The sequence below is a fragment of the Antechinus flavipes genome, chromosome 1 (genome assembly GCF_016432865.1).
Source record: "Antechinus flavipes isolate AdamAnt ecotype Samford, QLD, Australia chromosome 1, AdamAnt_v2, whole genome shotgun sequence".
Taxonomy (NCBI): domain Eukaryota; kingdom Metazoa; phylum Chordata; class Mammalia; order Dasyuromorphia; family Dasyuridae; genus Antechinus; species Antechinus flavipes.
The window spans coordinates 611,243,385-611,261,375 of record NC_067398.1 but is presented as its reverse complement, the minus strand read 5'-3'; the positions used below and the strand labels follow the sequence as shown (position 1 = coordinate 611,261,375).

The window sequence follows — 17,991 nt, the reverse complement described above, 5'->3', positions numbered from 1 at the left end:
ACCTTCCTAGGGTGAGATACCTACTAAGTGCCAAGTATCTGAAGCCAGATTAAAAACTCGGGTCTCCAGATTCCAGGTGTAGTACTTTATCCCCTACACTAACCTACTTGTTCCCCAAAATTTATTACTTGAATGAGGGTTTGAGAGTTTAAATATAAATTTTAAAATAACTTTTCAGAGAACTGAATTACAAATAACCATAATTATTTCATTCACAGAGCAATCTCAATAATTTAGAGAAAATAAATCTACAATACTGTAATAATGAAAACAGGTCATTATGTTTAAATACTTTGAAAAATATGTTAGGGTTCAATGAAATGTCTAGGAGCTGAAGATGTAAAGATAAAATGAAAAGTGGTCCTTGCCTTCAAGGAGCTTTCATTTTAAAGGAGGCTACAGTATGTGAGAACTGAGCCTGGAAGTTGTAGAGTGCCGCAACTAGTGAGGGAACTCTGGGTAAGGTATAAGACCCTTCAGCCCCGAGGTTACCTGTTGACAATGTGTGGTTCCACTTCCCATCTTCCCTAAGGCTCTCACCCTTCCTGAGAAGTCAAGGAGGGTGTGACCACCTGTATTCTACTTGAAGCAAGGGTTACTTATAGTAACATATCAATAGCAGGGTGCTTATAGTTAACACTTGCCTCAGTGTGCTTTGGTGATATAGTTGGTACATGCTCAGTGTGCTGTAGTGATATAATCATACTAAAGTATTTAGGGGCTGAGTGGACTGGAAATATATGGATTCCATCTTTGACCATCCTCGTGGGTCTCCTGCCTTCATCACTATTCCACTAAGACCAAGGACTCAGGCTGGTTCTGAGATCCTCCAAAGAGCTAGTTCAGATGGTATATTTTGGCACCCCAATTTGGGGGCTCTAGAAAGCACACTACAGGAAGTAAACAAGGGATTCTAAGAGGCAACGATTAGGAGGAACATCTCATGCATGAGGGATGGTTGTAAAAGGCAGAGGGGCAGAAAGAAAGCTGATTAAGGAAGAGCAGTTAATGAGTTTGGCTGAAATAAGGAATGTTTGAAGGGGAATAATGTCCAGTAAGCCTTGGAAAAGTAGCCTGGATCCTGGTTGTAAAGGGCTTTAAATGTCAAGCTGATTAGTTTTTAATTCAGAAGAAAATTAGGAGCCAATAGAGATGACTCAAATAGGGGAGGGACATGGTTAGATATGTATATTAGGAAAACTTATTTTGTCAGCTAAGTGGAAGATGGATTTTTAAAGATAAGAGACTGACAGTAGGGAGTCTAATTGGGAGACTATTGTAGTATTCCAAGTGAGAAGATAAAGACCTGAACTAGGATCTTATCTGTGGAGAAAAATGAGATATATTGTGGAGGCAAAATGCACAAATTTGGGCTGTTGCTAAGACCTTAATTTTTTTCTTTGCAACATTTCTGGAATATGGCCCCTTTTGTCTGCTGATGCTACCATTCTTCTAATGAAGGCCATCATCACCTCATACACTATTTCAGTAGTGTAATAGCCTACTGCTGGGTCTTCCTGCCTCACATCTCTCTCCTTATTCTAGTTCATCATCCATTCAACTACTAAGATGATTAAAGTTCAGATCTAACCAGAGTCTATATTCCCTACTCAATAAATTCCATTGACTTCCTATCACCTCCAGCATTAAATACAAAATAATTTGGCATTCAAACCTCTTCATACCTTTTCAGTTTTCTTATACCTAACTTCCCAACATATACTATTTGATTCAGTGACACTGGCCTCCTGTCTATTGTGAGCAAAAAACTTTCTCTCTTGGTTCCAGGCATTTTTTTAAGGCTGTCTCTAATGCCCTGGAAGGCTCTCTGTCCTCAATTCTACCCACTACTTAAAAACTCAGCTTACTTGACAAATATTGTGTGTGCCACAAAAACCCAAGGTGGTGGTGGAGGCAAATTTAGGACATATGCTTCTGCAGTACCCTTTGTCTACTAGAAGAATTCTATAATAAATACATTTGGGATCAGTAAGGTTTGAGGCTTTTTGTAACCTGAAATCAAAGACAAGATAGAAAGATAATGGGAGTCCAAACCACTTACTACATAAGGAAACCAAGCACAAAGCAAATTGCTCAGTCATAAAATAGGACCAGGAATACAACCCAATCTTTTTTGGTCAGCTTACTTTTACTTTGTAACAATACATTTTCTGTCTCTGTATTCATTTTTTCATGACAATTACTTAATAATTTAGGCTATGAAAGATATTCTGCTAAACTGGGAATACCAAAACAAGCAAAGAGGATAGTACTTGCCCTCAAGGAGTTTACATTCTAATTGAGGAAGACAATACCTGACCTTTGAAAAGGGAAACAGGGAAAGTACTGTTTCAAGGTGGCAAAGTCCATATAGGAAGAAAGTTTGGGACTTTATTTAAAATTAAAGTTCTGGGAAGAACTCAGCAACATTAGGGAGCCATAGTAGCAAAATAAGAAGGCAAAGTCACAAGAGTATAATAATATTCCATTACTTTCATGTACTGCAATATGTTTAGTTATTCTTTAGCAGGTAGATGTCTACTTTGTTTCCAGTTCTTTGCTACTACAAAGAATACTGTTATAAATACTTAGGTGTATATAATTTTTTTTTTTTTAACAATGACCTTGGGCTATATACTGACGAAAAGAAACTGAGGCAAAAGATTTTAGTCACTTTATTTGCAAAATTCCAAACTGCTTTCCATTATGACTGTATTAATTCACAGTTCCATCAATAGTACATCTGCATTCTTGTCTTTTACAACCCCCAAATTTTCTATTCCTAAATTACCTTTATCTCATATCATGTTCCCATTAGGAAAAAAAAAAAATTAAATATTAACAGCAAACTTGGACTCAGGAAGCTGTTAAGTAAGTTTGGTTGCCTTCAAGCTCCAGAACATTCATTCTTCACATTGGAGTTGTTTTATCCCATTCTGTTACATATAGAAAGCAGCAGTATTTTTCCATTGAAAAAGTATTGAATTCTAATTGGAAGCAGTATATGATCCTTTTATGCCACCACATAATTATTTTTCTACTAATTCTACAGGATTATGTGAATGTAGTCACATTTCAGAGGCAGTGTGATCTAGTAAATTAAATGGTGGGTTAGGGATCAGAAAAGTAAGGTTTGAATTTGATCTTGGGCTAGTCAATTCATGTCTTTTGATCTGTTTCTTCATCTTTAAAATGAAGGAGATGTTTTTAGACAGGTTCTTAAAGTGGAGTCCATGAATTTGTTTTTTAAAAATCTGGCTATTTCAATGTAACTTTTTTTTTTTTAATCCTTTGTATTAATATATTTAAAAACATTTGGGGAAGGTAAACTTATGCTTCACCAGATTGCAAAAGAAGCCCACGACACAAAGTTATTAAGAATCATTGGTACAGAAATTGATCTTTAATTCCAAATATATGATCTTTTAAAGCTGCTCTCTAGCAGAGGTCCACGGTCGGTTTTAGTTAAAAACAAAACCAAACCAAAAAAACTACACGAAGTTAATAACATTAATAGCTACTGTAATGTGGCCCTTATTATGAATCTTAACATTTAAGTCCCGAATATTTTTATTTTTAATTGAACAAGTGTTAGGGGCAGGGGAAATATGAATTTAGGAAGGTTGTCTGACAATCAGTTAACATTTACTAAGTGCTGAGTAATGGAGTAACAGCTAACATTCATATAGCTCTTATTAAATATCAGGAACTGTGCAACATGTTTTAATTATCTCATTTGATCCTCACAGTAATCTTGGGAGCTAAGAGTTACTGCTATCCTATTTTACAGTTAAAGAATCAGAAGGAAATAGGTTGATTGTCCTGGGATAACACCTCTATTAAGTGTCTGAGGCTGAATGTGTGCCTAGGTCTTCCAGACGCCAGGACCTTTCCAACTCTCCAGACACTTAAGGGGATCACTAAAACCCTACAACACATTAGGAAGTTAGGATCACTCAACTCTGGCCTTTGTCTAAAGCAATGATGGGGCAGTACAGGTCACACCTTGTCACCCCGATTCCTTCCCCCTGCCTCCATTATTTCCAGGATCAAATATGAAATTCTTATTTGGCATTCGAAGTCCTTCCTGACTCGCGTGTCCCTTCTCCCCTCCCCCTCCAAACACTGCAATCCAATGTTTTTGTCCAAGTAGACACTCTCCCAACCCTGTGTCTCGTTCCAGGTTGTCCCCCAAGGTTGAAATTCTCTCCCACTTCATCTCCGCCTCTTGGCTTCTCTAGCTTCCTAACCGTCATTCAACAAGCATTTAATAAGCAGCTACTACTTGTCAGATGCCGCGCTAAGAGGGGGAACAGAAAAGCAAATAAAGTTGCTGCTCTTAGAGCTCATACTCCAAAGGTTGAGACTTTAAAGGTAGTCAGTCCACTAGCGCTTATTTAACGCCTGCTCCCCCCACTCCCTGATATTCGGTTACCTCCATCTCAATGTCGGGTCCCCACATCGACTGAAATAAGTAGCACTGCTATTCGAACGTTTGAAATATATTTTAAAACGGACTTCCTTTCCTATACCCTGGGCAAGCAACTTCCGGATGCAACGCCCTCGTCGCGCGCCACTTCCGGCGGCGCGCCGGAAGATAAAGGTGATGAGGCCTACGTCAGTCCGCGGCTGAGGCTCCTGGGAGCTGGCGGAGCCGGCTCTCCATAAGGCGCCGGCTGCTGCTGCGCTGGAGGAACGGTCGCGCGCGGGAGCACCGAGTCCTCGCGGGGACCCTCTCCGCGAGTAGCGGAGCCAGGAGGTGGTCCGAACTGACGGGCAGCGGCCAGAGCGAGGGAGGGTCTGAGCGGGTCATGGTTTTCTTGATGTTGACGGACTTTGGGCTCGGACAGTGAGGCCATAGCTGCTGCCGCCGCCTGAGCAAGAGTCGTTGGACTGGGGGAACCGGGGAATGCCCGATAAACCGAAGGGGAGGGGACAGAGCGAGTCCCTTCTCCTTTCTTCATGCCGCCCACTGGCTTAGAGCCCTGCAAGATGAACAGGAAGAAAGGCGACAAGGGATTCGAGAGCCCGAGACCCTATAAACTATGAGTATCTCCTCTCATTGTTTTCTTACGTCTGGGGTTGTAACAAAAAAAAGAAGTGGCCTTGGAGCCCCGGGGAGCTGGTGTCCAGCCGGATCATCTGGGGAGGGAGAGCTCGTTCTGTGCCGCATCTCTGAGCATGTGGAGTCAGTGATAACATTACATCCCTGTGAAATTAATCTCTATGTGCATTAGTTTACCTGGCTGTAAAAGAGGAGGGGACTGAACTCCGGACGGTTCGAGTTGGGGAAGAGTTAATACCTCCAAGCATATAGAGGATATATACAAAGTAAACATCAACCATCGTTATTAAATGAAACTTACAAAATGTGTCACTTTCCATCAGGAAAGCTAGCAAGGATTTTAGAGATCTTGGAATTTAACTATCTCATTTTAGATATGGGGAATGAGGCCAAGAAAAAGATTCAATCCAAGGTCTCCCAGATAGTGGGTAGGAGAGCTAGGTTTAGAAACTATCTCCTCGGACTCCAGAGCAAACCTTCTTACCACTCTACCACACTGTCTCAAATATGATCATACATATGTTCAACTTCTGTACTGCATTATCATTACTACTTTGTGTGCCTAGCTCTAGTGTTAGGAGCATGGGGCATACAGAGAACAGTATGAAGGTTAGAGGAATTAAACTTTATGGTGAAGTTGGACTCTGAAGGATGATAGATTGTCTAATCAGTTTGTGAAGGATTCTGGATTGCCTGTAGTACCTATACCCATGCTCTTGGGTGCAGCTCTTGCAGCCATATCCTGGTGCTTCTGGGAAGAAGTTCTGCAGATGGGCAGTAGGGATGTAGTTTTATCTTTTTGCCTTGAGGTGGGGACCCAGAATTAGAAACCTAGCTGAGGAAGAGGTTTTGGATAAACTGCTGAATTCACCTCACATTTTAATAATCACTGTAATATCTAGCTGGGGAGGTTGTTGTGAGATTCAATTAGGATAATTTATGTAAAAGGACTGAAAAACTTTGAGACACCAAGTCAGTGTCAGTTATTTTTATTTTAGCTAAATAGAGTGCAAGAGTTTGGAAACATAATAGAAAGCATTGAGTTTAAACCTGGTCAAGAATCCCCTCTATAACATCCTATCATGTTGTCATCTTGACCAGTGCTTGAAGATTTTGTCCTAAAGAAAAGGGAAATTATTACTCCCTAAGCTAGCTGATTCCTATATATAGGATGTTAAACAAAATAGGTCAATGAATGAATGAATGAATGAATGAAATAAAATGAAACAGAGTCAGAAGGTGTGATTTTGAGTTCTGATTCCTTTCTTTTTACTATCCAGGTAGCCTTGAACAATGAGATAGCATTGTGGAATTAAAAGGCTTTGGAGTTCCAAGATCTGAGTTCAAATCTTAGTTCAGCTACTAATTGTATAATGATGGGGAAATTACTTAATTTCTTTGGGCCAGAGTTTTTTTCATTTGTAAAATGGAAGTACTATACTAGATAATTTCCAAGGTCTATTCCAAAACCAAATCTTTTTTTTAAGTCCCTTAATTTTTCTGAATTTCTGTAAAAAGGGGTCTGTAAAAGGGGTATAATGTATGCCTTTTTTGGCCCACAGGGTTGTTTTGAATCTGAAGAGATAAAGAGTTCGTTTGACTGCTCTGTAACTTCATAGCACACTAGACATCTAAGTTACTACTGTCAGATGGGGTGAAAGTAGTATAACCTGAAATTTTCTGGAGTCTGCATTGAGGAAAGTCACAGGCCCAGCACTTCACTTTCCCTGAAGATCAGTCTCTTTCTCACCTCTGATTGTCTTTCCCAGAGAAGTTAAACAATCTGCTTGTGTTCTCAATCCCTCACACTTCACTAGAATTACAAGATTCAGTTTTAAAAAATGACTAGAGTCAGTAGTCAGTTTTTTAAAAAGCTATGTCCTCTGATTCCAAATTGAATCTTTTCCCACTGTAACATATTACCTCCAAGCTGGTGAAAGTGATGTTTAAAGGTTGAGTGTAGTTAATAGTCAATAAACATTTATTAAGTATCTGCCATGTGTGCTAAACACTGTATTAGGTGCTGGGGATACAGATACAAAAAAGAAAGTTCCAACTATCAAGGACTTTAAAAATCTAATGGAGACAACATATAAATATATGTGTATTAAAAATATATATCTACACACATACGTAAATATATATACACACACACATATATATGTATATACATACACCCATATATATCATCAAGCTATGTATAAAATAAATAGGAAATAATTAACAGGGAAGGCACTAGGGATTAAGAAGAGTTGAGAAAGGTTTCCAGTAAAAAAAAAAAAATAAGACTTTTAGGTGGGACTTGAAGCTAGAGAGAAGAAAGTGGAAAAGAGAAGGGAAAAGAAAAGGTACCTGGTATGGGGGTCATTGTGAAGAAGTTAAAGTGCTAAAACAGTGATCCTGGAGAAGTCAAGTCCAAAGTGAATGCAGCAGGGTGAAAAAGTGAGCAGTGTGTCTTGTTTTTCTCCTTAAATGGAGTTTTATGGCTCCACCCTCCAATAAGAGGGGCAGATGGTACTGATGAGATGATCTGAATAACAAGGCTGATTGAATCTTGCAGGATGAGATTTCCCTAGGGAGGCTGGGCTGGGGCTGGGGGAATAGTGGAGCACTTTAAAAAGTCCAAAATGAGTACAATAGGTGGGAAATGAGAGAATGTCTGAGAAAACAGCCAACATAGTTTTAATATCTGCAATTTTTTGCTATAATATTCAACAAGTATTTTTAATGAAATAATGAAAATAGTTTTAGTACAACAAATATTCTTTATTTTACTATTTTGAGATACACTAATCATGTAAAGATAAACAAAAGAAAGTAATGTTTATTTAGCTTTTTAAAATATGTTTTTGTATTTAGTAGAATTATAAGGTATTTAAAAATAATTTTATGAAAAACTAGCAGTGCTACCTGTTTTTATCTTTCCTTTTATTTATTTATTTGTTTGTTTGTTTATTTTTATACAACCCACCAGGTGGTTTGCATCAACAACATAAACTTCCAGAGAAAGTCTGTTGTGGTAAGTGTATTCCTCTTCCTGTACTTAATGTTGTTGTTCACTTGTTTCAGTCTGGCTTTTTGTGACCTCATTTGCAGTTTTCTTCACAAATATACTGAAGTGGCTTGTCATCTCCTTCTCCAACTTATTTTACAAATAAAGAAAGTGAGACAAACAGTGACCTGTGTCACAGCTGAGGGAAGCTGTGTCTTCCTGATTCCAATCTTGGCACTCTTATCCACTTTGCTACTTACCTGTCCATTAGTGATGTTATTCTTTTAGAAGATGGTACTTGTAATTTGCTGTGGACTAGAAAACCAATTAAACAAAATTATTAAAACTACTGGGAAAAACAAGGTTAATTTGATTCTCTGAGTGCAAGTCCAACCTATTTTCATGACCTTTTAACACCTAATATAGCTTATGTGTTTTTCCCCTTCAGATATATCTGGGTTTAAAAAAAAAAAAGGTTTTAGATTGGTAACATGTTACTGAAATGAAGCCAACTCTTTCCTTGGTGTATAAATTGTTAGCAATACTTTCAACTTAAGGAAAGGCCTTTTATCTCTTATTTCTTCATTTGTTCTTGTTTTTCTTATTTGTCAGTAGGCCCAAAATTTATAAATTAGGGATTTATCAGTTTCTGTAAAACACTTTTCATCTTTTAAAGAAACCATTGACTACAAGTAGCATTAAACTTCAGTTTAGTCTCACTTTCCATCTTTTTGTCCTCATTCCCCCTTTGCCTCTAAAAATTTTTTTTACTTGGCAAATGGTCAGACAACTCCTTCTTGAGCCATTTACTCTTCTTCCTGACAATCTTTTATTTTAAGCCATAGTGTAAAATTAAATAAAAAAATGTTTCTCAGTAAGTTAACACTTTTGGAATATTTTCTATTGAGTCTTTTAGAATATTTCAGTTTGATGCTCCAGAAGCTCATCAACTTTACATTAATTTTGGGGTTTTATGGATGTAGCCACAGAATTATTGTGCTAATGTTTAAAAATCTGAGTTAGAAGAGACTTGAGGAAGTCATCAATTCCACTTATATCTTTAATCATGAATGAGCTCAACATTCCTAAAAAATGCTTATTATTCTTTGCTTTAAGAACTATAGTGGAGGATTGAAAATATAACCAAGTAAGGTAAAGTAATCCTTTTTATCTTTAGCTTTCACTTGTTTGGCCATGTTTTTCTCTTTTCTAAGGAACCAGCCTTTCAGGTACAGGTACCTGAAGATAGCTATTATATACCTCTCTGTTAAACATCTCCATTTCCTTTAAACTGTTTCTTATTAGGCATAATCTTTTTTTTTTTTTTAAATCATTTATTAACCTTGTTATTTTCTTCTGTACCTTCACTCTCCAAGCTTTGTGATGTTCAGAAGGAAAAGTATTACTCTGTATGACTGCTTGGGGTAGAGTATAACACTTTCCTGCTAGGAGGAATAGCATTCCTCCTAGTGTAACCTAAAATGTTATTAAGATTTTTTTGACTGGTGTAGATAATTCATAAAATCCTTAAATCTTTTTCAAATTCACTACTATCTTGCCAATGTCCCCTAAGTTGTAAAATTGATTTCTATTTTTGAAGCTTAAGTTTTAGAAGATTTATATTTATCCATATTGCACGATTAGATTTAGACCAGGAGTCTCATTGCTCAAAAACTTTTTTGGATCATGGTTGTTCTACAAAATTTTAGGTAGAACTCATAGCTTTGTTTACCTGCAGATTTGATAATCATGTCATTGTTTTCATTGATTGAAGTCATTTTCTTTATCTACTGGTTCTTTACTCCTAGTTTAAGATACTAAGTTAGTAAACTTTTATTGAAGAATAGAATTGATCTCAATTTATTTGATCCACTGAGACTGATAGTAATATCCTCCTCTTTCCCTTTCTTCCTCTGAAAAATGTATTCACCAATATGTATATAAATGTATAGAAATTAATGTTTTAAATAAAGAAATCTTTGATATAATGAATTAAATTTATTTTTCTATATTTTTACAGGGATTTGTGGAACTTACAATATTTCCCACAGTTGCAAACTTGAATAGAATTAAGTTAAATAGTAAACAGTGCAGAATATACAGAGTAAGGGTCAATGATTTGGAGGCAGCTTTTATTTATAATGACCCTACACTAGAAGTTTGTCACCATGAATCAAAGCAGTAAGTAATTCATTTTTAAAATCTAGAGATAATGAAAGCTTGATATTGTTGAATAATATTAACTTTTTCACTGGCAGGTTTTTCTTAGTTTACTAGTTATCTGTATGTTGAATAATATTTTTACATTCATCTTTTTTTTTTACATCTCATTTTCCTGAGAATATTCTTTTCATATGGGGTTGAAAGGGTGTTTTGCTACTTGTATTGTATTCTCCCCAGTGAACTTATAATAGTGTATTCTTAATGTGGTTAGAATTTTGATTCTGCTAATTATTACCTATGACCTTGGTAAGTTATGTTTACATTTCTGGATTTTAGTTTCCTGGAATTAAGGGTTTTTAGATGATCTGCATTAAAGCATTTAATCATTAAATCATATAACTGCCATTTTCAACAAATCAGCAGGCATTTATTAGAGGAATAGTTGTCTTGGGTTTTTAGGTTTCAGACCTTGGTTTGGTTCTAGATAACATGCCTACAAACTTGCCCCTAGGTAATGTTTCAGCAGGCAGTTCCTGTTCCAGCAGTAGCCCTTATCAGCTAGCTAGAAAGTTCTGGATGTTCAGAAATATTGAACTATTTATTTACCCTTATTTTCCCATTCGTAGGTTAAAAGCATCATACTGAGGAGCTTGCTCTGTGCTCTGAGTCTAGGTTAAATCTAGAATGATAATAGCCTTATTATGCTTCATGGTTTGGCTCCAAAGGTTCTTTTCCTTGGTTAGAGTAATAGTGTAATGGTTCTGTTCTGTTCCTAGGTCAGGCTCTGTATTCGACCTAGAGGAACTATGATTCTTCCTCTAGTCACTTATCTGAATAGATGAACCTATTCCTTTTTTTCTTTAGATTTCCCAGTCACTATTCAGTTGGATATGCTATTAAAGATTTTTGATGGAGTAGTTGGGGTAGAACCTTTAGCTGTCCTATTTCATCCTCTTCTATCTTAGCTAATCTCCTGAATTATAAGTGGTCTGAAGTTTTTCATAATAAGATCATTGGAGAGGGAAAATCATTAGATGTTGTTAGAACCCATGAAAATTATTGAATTAATCCTCAGACTTTCTAGAGCCAAATATTGTGCTTATTCTTTTAATCTTTTATTCTTTTTTCCATTTTTAAACAATTTTATTTTTTGTTCCTACTCCATTTTCTATTGAAAAATAAGAAAAACAAAATCCTTGTCATAAATATGCATAATAAAACAAAACAACTTTCTACAAATGTCTTGTTTAAAAATATATTTGTCTTAGTTTTTGTCTTTAGACCATCATCTCTAAAGAAATAGGTAGCATGTATCTTCATCAATCTTTTGAAATTGTGCTTGGTCATTGCATTGCTAAGTCATAAGTTTTTAAAGTTGTCTATACTGCATTGTTGTTATTGTATAAAAATTGTTCTTCTCTGCTCACTTTGCATCAATTCATATAAGATTTTTCAGTTTTCTCTTAAGCCTTTTCCTTCACAATTTTACATAGTACATAATATTATATTGTATTACCTAGTACCTACCACACACACACACATACACACACACACACACACACACACACACACACACACACAGATAATATATCATATACATATCATAATTCAGTCATTCTCAAATTGAAGACCACTTTTTTTACTTTCCATTTCTTTACCACTACAAAAAGATCTACTGTATGAATTTTTCTGGTACATATGAGTTTTTTGCTTTTTCCTTTATATTGTCAGCACTTAGTATAATGTTTAATAAATGCTTCATTCGTTCATTGGTAAAGGGATTTTTTTTCCCTTGGGAGTTCCAGAAATAAATAAAATCATAGACTCAGATCAAAAGCAGATGGTAAATCACAATTCTTCAATATGGTTTTTATTATTTGATTAAATTTACCTTGCAGAAGAAATCTCAACTATTTTTCCAATGCTTATGCTGCTGCAGTTAGTGCTGTTGATCCTGATGCTGGAAATGGGGAACTTTGCATTAAAGTTCCATCAGAGCTTTGGAAACATGTTGATGGTAAAGTATTAAAATTATATCATTTCATGATTAAATGAAATTAGATTCCTATTTTTTGTAGGAAAGAATACTTTAAAGAGAATTACAAATTATTAAGTTAAAATTAAGTGTGTGTGTGTGTGTGTGTGTGTGTGTGTGTTTTCTATGTACATGTATAAAAAGCACCAAGAAATAATGGATTGAGATGGAGTTAAAGTAACCTGGATCCAGCTTCTGCTTTTGACTCACAGTAGACCAGGGAAAGTCAATTAATCTTTCAGCGCCTTCAGGCAACTAATATTAAGGACCAGCTACATGACAATGTGCTAAGCCATGGGAACACAAATATAAAGAAATAATCCTTATTCTCAAGGATGTTAATATCTAAGTATATACAGAATAAACTCAAGATAGCTATTGAAAGCAGGTTTGCAGTTGGGGCTAGAATTTAGAAAGAGTTTGAGAAGTAGGCAATGTTTAAATTTTAAAAAGTTACAAAGGAACTTTGTGGGGTGGAGAAGAGAGAATGCATTCCAGGCATGGGGCACAGAGATGAGAGATATATCCCTGTGTGTAATGAATAGAGAGGAGGGCAGTTTGATTGGATTAGAGTGCTGGAAGGAGATGTGGGTTGGATAAGTCAGGGAAGATATCTTAGGGCTAGTTGTTTAAAATACAAAAATAGCTTATATTTTATACTAATTGCTCTGGAATTAATACCCTATGAGAATCAGATGGTAAAATCTTCATTTAGGGAAAATCACATTAAACTTGTAAAATAGTGCTCATCTGCATTGACAGAAGGAATTTTCACACGGAGATGAAATAACAGGTCCACTATATTTATACCAGGCATGAAGAGACTAATTTTTCTTCCTAGAGTCATTGACCTACAGAGAAAAAAAACAGGAAATGTCCCATGTATTAAAAAGTAAGAGAATGTATTCTTTGAAACTATAATATATCTTTGAATTTACTAGTAATTAGTTTTTTTTAATTGTACTAAATACAAGTACAATTAGTTTTAGCCTGCTAAAATGAATGAAAAATGAAACTTTGTTTTTTTTTTTTTACCTGAGAGAGTCAGACTGAGGGAATATAAAAACCTTTACTTTCAGGTATTTTATAAAGAAAAATAATAATCTGAAAGTGATATGCACATTAATATGTTTCTGATTTGATCAACTTGTTTGTTTTTGTTTTAGAATTAAAGGTTCTGAAAGTACACATTAATTTTTCTTTGGATCAACCAAAAGGGGGCCTTCATTTTGTGGTACCGAATGTAGAAGGAAGCATGGCAGAGAGAGGTGCTCATGTTTTCTCTTGTGGATATCAGAATTCTACAAGGTCAGAACATTAATAATTATATGTTACTTAAGTAGGATCCTAGTAGAAAGTCAGTTTATGACTGACCTCATCTTTGAGTTTCATTGATTCTTAGGCAAGACACTTAATATTTTATAAAGTACACATGATTCTTATTATTCTCTAAAAGTCACTATGAACACTAAGTTAATGAATACTGAACCATTTCTCCTTAGAGAAAAACAAAATTAGTTTACTGAGAATCTTTAGTCACAAAAGTTACTTTAGCACTTTCTGGAGCAGCTTTATATACAGCGAGATCAATTTCTTCTTCCTTTTTCTTGATTTTTTGTATCATTGACTCATTAACATTGAACTTTTGTCCCTACACTCACTATACTAACAACCGAATGAAGTTTATCTAACACAAGTAATTGCTCTGTAAAGCTAGACAACATCCAGTCATCAACAATCATAGTTGATCATTGTGTTGATCTATAAGCACATTTATTTTACAGAGATAACAGTATATGAATATTAGTTAAGTTGAAAATACTGGTGCAGATTGTTTCTTTGATTACTTGGAAATAGGAACAGTTTAAATCCTTTTAGGGTTATTTGAGTTATTAATATGCCCAAGTACCTTTTACTGTACTGTTTTTATAACATAATTAATAAAGCTATGGAAATAAGTGCTCTTTATTAGAATTAGGTGAAGTTAACTATCATAGTATTTCTTAGCCAAATAAGTGAAGTAATAATATACTGCCTGAAATTAAAGAAATAATACTACTAATAAAAACTGTACTCCCAAGTATAGTTATCAGTTTTTTTAAAAACATTTTCTGAACTATATGTTTGTGTATATTCACATACACATATATAAACACACGTAAATTGTTTTATTTTTTTCAGATTTTGGTTTCCTTGCGTTGATTCATATTCTGAACTATGCACATGGAAATTAGAATATACAGTAGATGCTGCAATGGTTGCAGTATCTAATGGAGACTTAGTAGAAACTATTTATACTCATGATATGCGGAAGAAGACCTTCCATTACATGCTTCCTATTCCAACAGCAGCATCAAATATTTCTCTGGCAATTGGACCTTTTGAAATCCTTGTGGATCCTTACATGCATGAGGTAATTATATCTTTATCTCTTATATACTGTAAAAATATTTTTTTATATATGATGGGATATTAGTGAATCAAGTTAATTTAAAATTTTGGACATCTGGAAAGAAAGCTGCTTGTGATGGTAGAAAGGATATAGAAATTAGCTTCAGAAAATATATTTGAGTCCTGGCTTTTATACTTAGTAGCTATATTTATTATAATTTTAATATAAATTTATATTGATACATTTAATTTTCTTATTATGTTACCTTCCCACTGTATCTCTTTTCCTAATTCCTCCTAGAGAGTCATGCCTTATAATCAAGAACAAAAAAAGAGAAGGAAAAAAGGTTCCATAAAACTTAGCATATCAAAAAATATGACATTATGTACAGTTTTTCTCCTCCTTCTTCTCCTCATAAATGTATTCAAGTTAACGAGAGAAATGTCTTCTTATATATTTTTTGGGGGATCAACTTTAGTCATTTTAGTTTTGTTGCATTCACTTCTGATATGTTGCCCCTTCCATTAACCATGTTATACTTATATAGTGCTACTTCTCTAATTAGAAATATTGATCCCTATCTCCTAGCTTCTTAAAATGTAGGTTGTTACTTTATATGAAATGTGGGAGTTAGGGGCTACAAAATTTTGATTTATTATTTGCAAATGTTTGATTTGCATACCTGTTATATACCTATATAATTGGGGTTGTGCAACAGTTTCTTGGGCAAAAAGGGGTTGTGTATGGAAAAAGTATAAGGAGCCCTGCCCTATCTGATCTTAACTTCACTATGATTCTATCTCTCTGTAGGTTCTCTTTTTCTCCCCAACATTTATTTTATGACTTTGTCAAGTTCATTTCCTCCATCCCTTAGTATTTTTTTCAGGTCAATACCTGTTCTCTGATTTGATTTTTTTCCTCTTCAGACTCTCAACTCAGTAGCTATCTATTTCAGCTCTACACTGTCTCATGCTTCTGATTCCCTTGTTCCCTTGTCCTGTTGTTCCTCTTTTCTTACAAACTTTAGCTCTAGATTACTCTCATCATCTGCCTCTTCTGTTCCTATTCACAAATGGCTTAATGTAGATGAAGGAAGTCTCATAATTGTGTGGACAGGATATGTTGCAGATTTATATTTTTCAGGGTTAACAAATAAAAACAATCCTTTCATTCCTCCCTGACTCCTTACTCTTTACAAAAGATATTCCAAATCTTTTTTTTTTTTTTTTTGAATCTTCTATGCTTCCTCTGTTTCCCTTCCTAAACTCTATCAGCTGAAGACTTTCGCTTTTTTTTCTGTGAAAATTGAAGTCATGGAGAGGGGCAGAGCCAAGATGGCAGAGAGGAGACATGTCTTTCTGAGCTCTCCCCATGTCCCTCAAATTAATAGAGATTAAGCCTCTGAATTGGTTTTGGAGTGACAGAACCCACAAATATTTGGATTACAACACATTTCCTGCAGAAGAGAATTTGGAAAAACTTCAGAAAAGTTCTATTTCAATCAAGCATGGAAGGAGGGGCTGAACTCAGATGAGCACAGGGACCCATGGTGGACCCAGGGCAGTATGGCAGTCACATGAAAAAATAGAAGAAAATGTAAAGTATCTCACTGGAAAAAACAACTGACCTGGAAAATAGATCTAGGAGAGACAATCTAGGGATTATTGCACTTCCTGAAAACCATGATGAAAAAAAAGAGCCTAGACATTACCTTTCAGGAAATCAAGGAAAACTGCCCTGATGTCCTAGAAGGTAAAATAGCCATTGAAAGAATTCACTGATCACCTCATGAAAGAGCTCCAGGTATACCTAAATTTCATAATTATTGGATTAAGGAAAAAATATTTCAAGCAGCCAGAAAGAAACAATTCAGATATTGAGGGGGCCACAATCATGCTTATCTTGGACCTGGTAACTTCGACCTTAAAGGATCAAAGGGCCTGGAATCTGGTATTCCGAAAAGCAAAGGAACTTGGATTACAGCCAAGGACCAACCATCCAGCTAAATTGAGGGAAGAAGATGAACATTCAATGATATAGGTAAATTTCATTTATTTCTGATGAAAAGACCAGAGCTGAACAAAAAATTTGGTCTCCAAATGCAGAACTCAAGAGAAGCATAAATAGGTAAAAAGGAAAAAATTCTTGAGAATTATATCTCTCTTAAGGGTATATTTAGAGAGTGCAGATACAATTTCATTTTACTGTGATAACATAAAAAAGAAACTAGAGGTAGAAAAGGGATTGTACTTGAAAAGAAGGAAAATGGAGGTAAAATGAGGGAAATTACATCTCACGAAGAAGCAAAGAAGTCCTATTATAATTGAAGGAAAAAAGGGAGAGGGGATGAACATTGTGTGACTCTTACTCTCATCACAATTAGCTCAAAGAGAGAATATTAGGCATATTTGATTTCATAGAAAAAGTCTCATAGGGAAGTGGGAGGGAAAAGGGGAAAAAAAGGGAGAAGCTAATAGATGGGAAAACAGAAGTAGTAGGGGAAAGATATAAGAATAAGGGAGGGGATGAAAAAAGGGAGGGCTGTTTGAGGGTGGTAGTGGTCAGAAGCAAAAATACTGGGGAGGAGGGAAAGGGAGAAAAGAAAGAGAAAAGCATAATTTGGAGTAAATATGATGGTAGGAAATACAGAATTAGTCATTTTAACTGTGAATGGAATGAACTCTCCCATAAAAAATCTAGCAGACTAGATTAAAAGCCAGAATCCTATAATATTAGTGTATACAATAAACACATTTAAAGCAGAATGATACATTTAGAGTAAAAATAAAAGGCTGGATCAGAATCTATTATGCTTCAAGTGAAGTAAAAAAAGAAAAAAGCAAGGGTAGCAATTTTGATTTCAGATCAAGCAAAAGCAAAAATAGATCTAATTAAAAGAGATATGAAAGGAAACTATGTCTTGCTAAAAGTACTATAGATAATGAAGTAATATCAATACTAAACATATGCACCAAGTGGTATAACATCCAACTTCTATAGAGAAGTTAAGAGAATTGCAAGAAGAAATAGCAAAATGATAACAGATGGAGGGCATCTCAACCTTGCTCTCTCAGAACTAGATAAATCAAACCACAAAATAAATAAGAAAAAAGTTAAGGAGGTAAATCGAATTTTAGAAAAAGTTAGGTATGATGTAGATTTTTAGAGAAAATTAATAGAGACAAAGGTATACACCTTTTTTCTTGGCAGTTCATGGAACCTATACAAAAACTGATCATATATTAAGGCATAAAGATCTCAAAATCAAATGCAGAAAGAGAGAAATAGTAAATGTATTTTTTTCAGATTGTGATGCAATAAAAATTATATGCAAAAAAAGGCCA

General features: G+C 35.2%; 1 protein-coding gene across 1 annotated transcript in view; it reads left to right on the top strand.

Moving 5' to 3' along the window:
• The first annotated feature begins 4,682 nt into the window (after window positions 1-4,682).
• Window positions 4,683-17,991, top strand: part of TAF2 (TATA-box binding protein associated factor 2) — an 85,733-nt gene continuing 72,424 nt past the window's right edge. Inside the window, exons 1-6 of the mRNA XM_051971031.1 lie at window positions 4,683-5,045; window positions 8,030-8,084; window positions 10,078-10,238; window positions 12,119-12,237; window positions 13,422-13,563; window positions 14,437-14,668. Of these exons, the coding sequence (XP_051826991.1) occupies window positions 4,963-5,045; window positions 8,030-8,084; window positions 10,078-10,238; window positions 12,119-12,237; window positions 13,422-13,563; window positions 14,437-14,668 (792 nt within the window). The 5' untranslated portion in view covers window positions 4,683-4,962. The remainder of the gene's footprint in view (window positions 5,046-8,029; window positions 8,085-10,077; window positions 10,239-12,118; window positions 12,238-13,421; window positions 13,564-14,436; window positions 14,669-17,991) is intronic.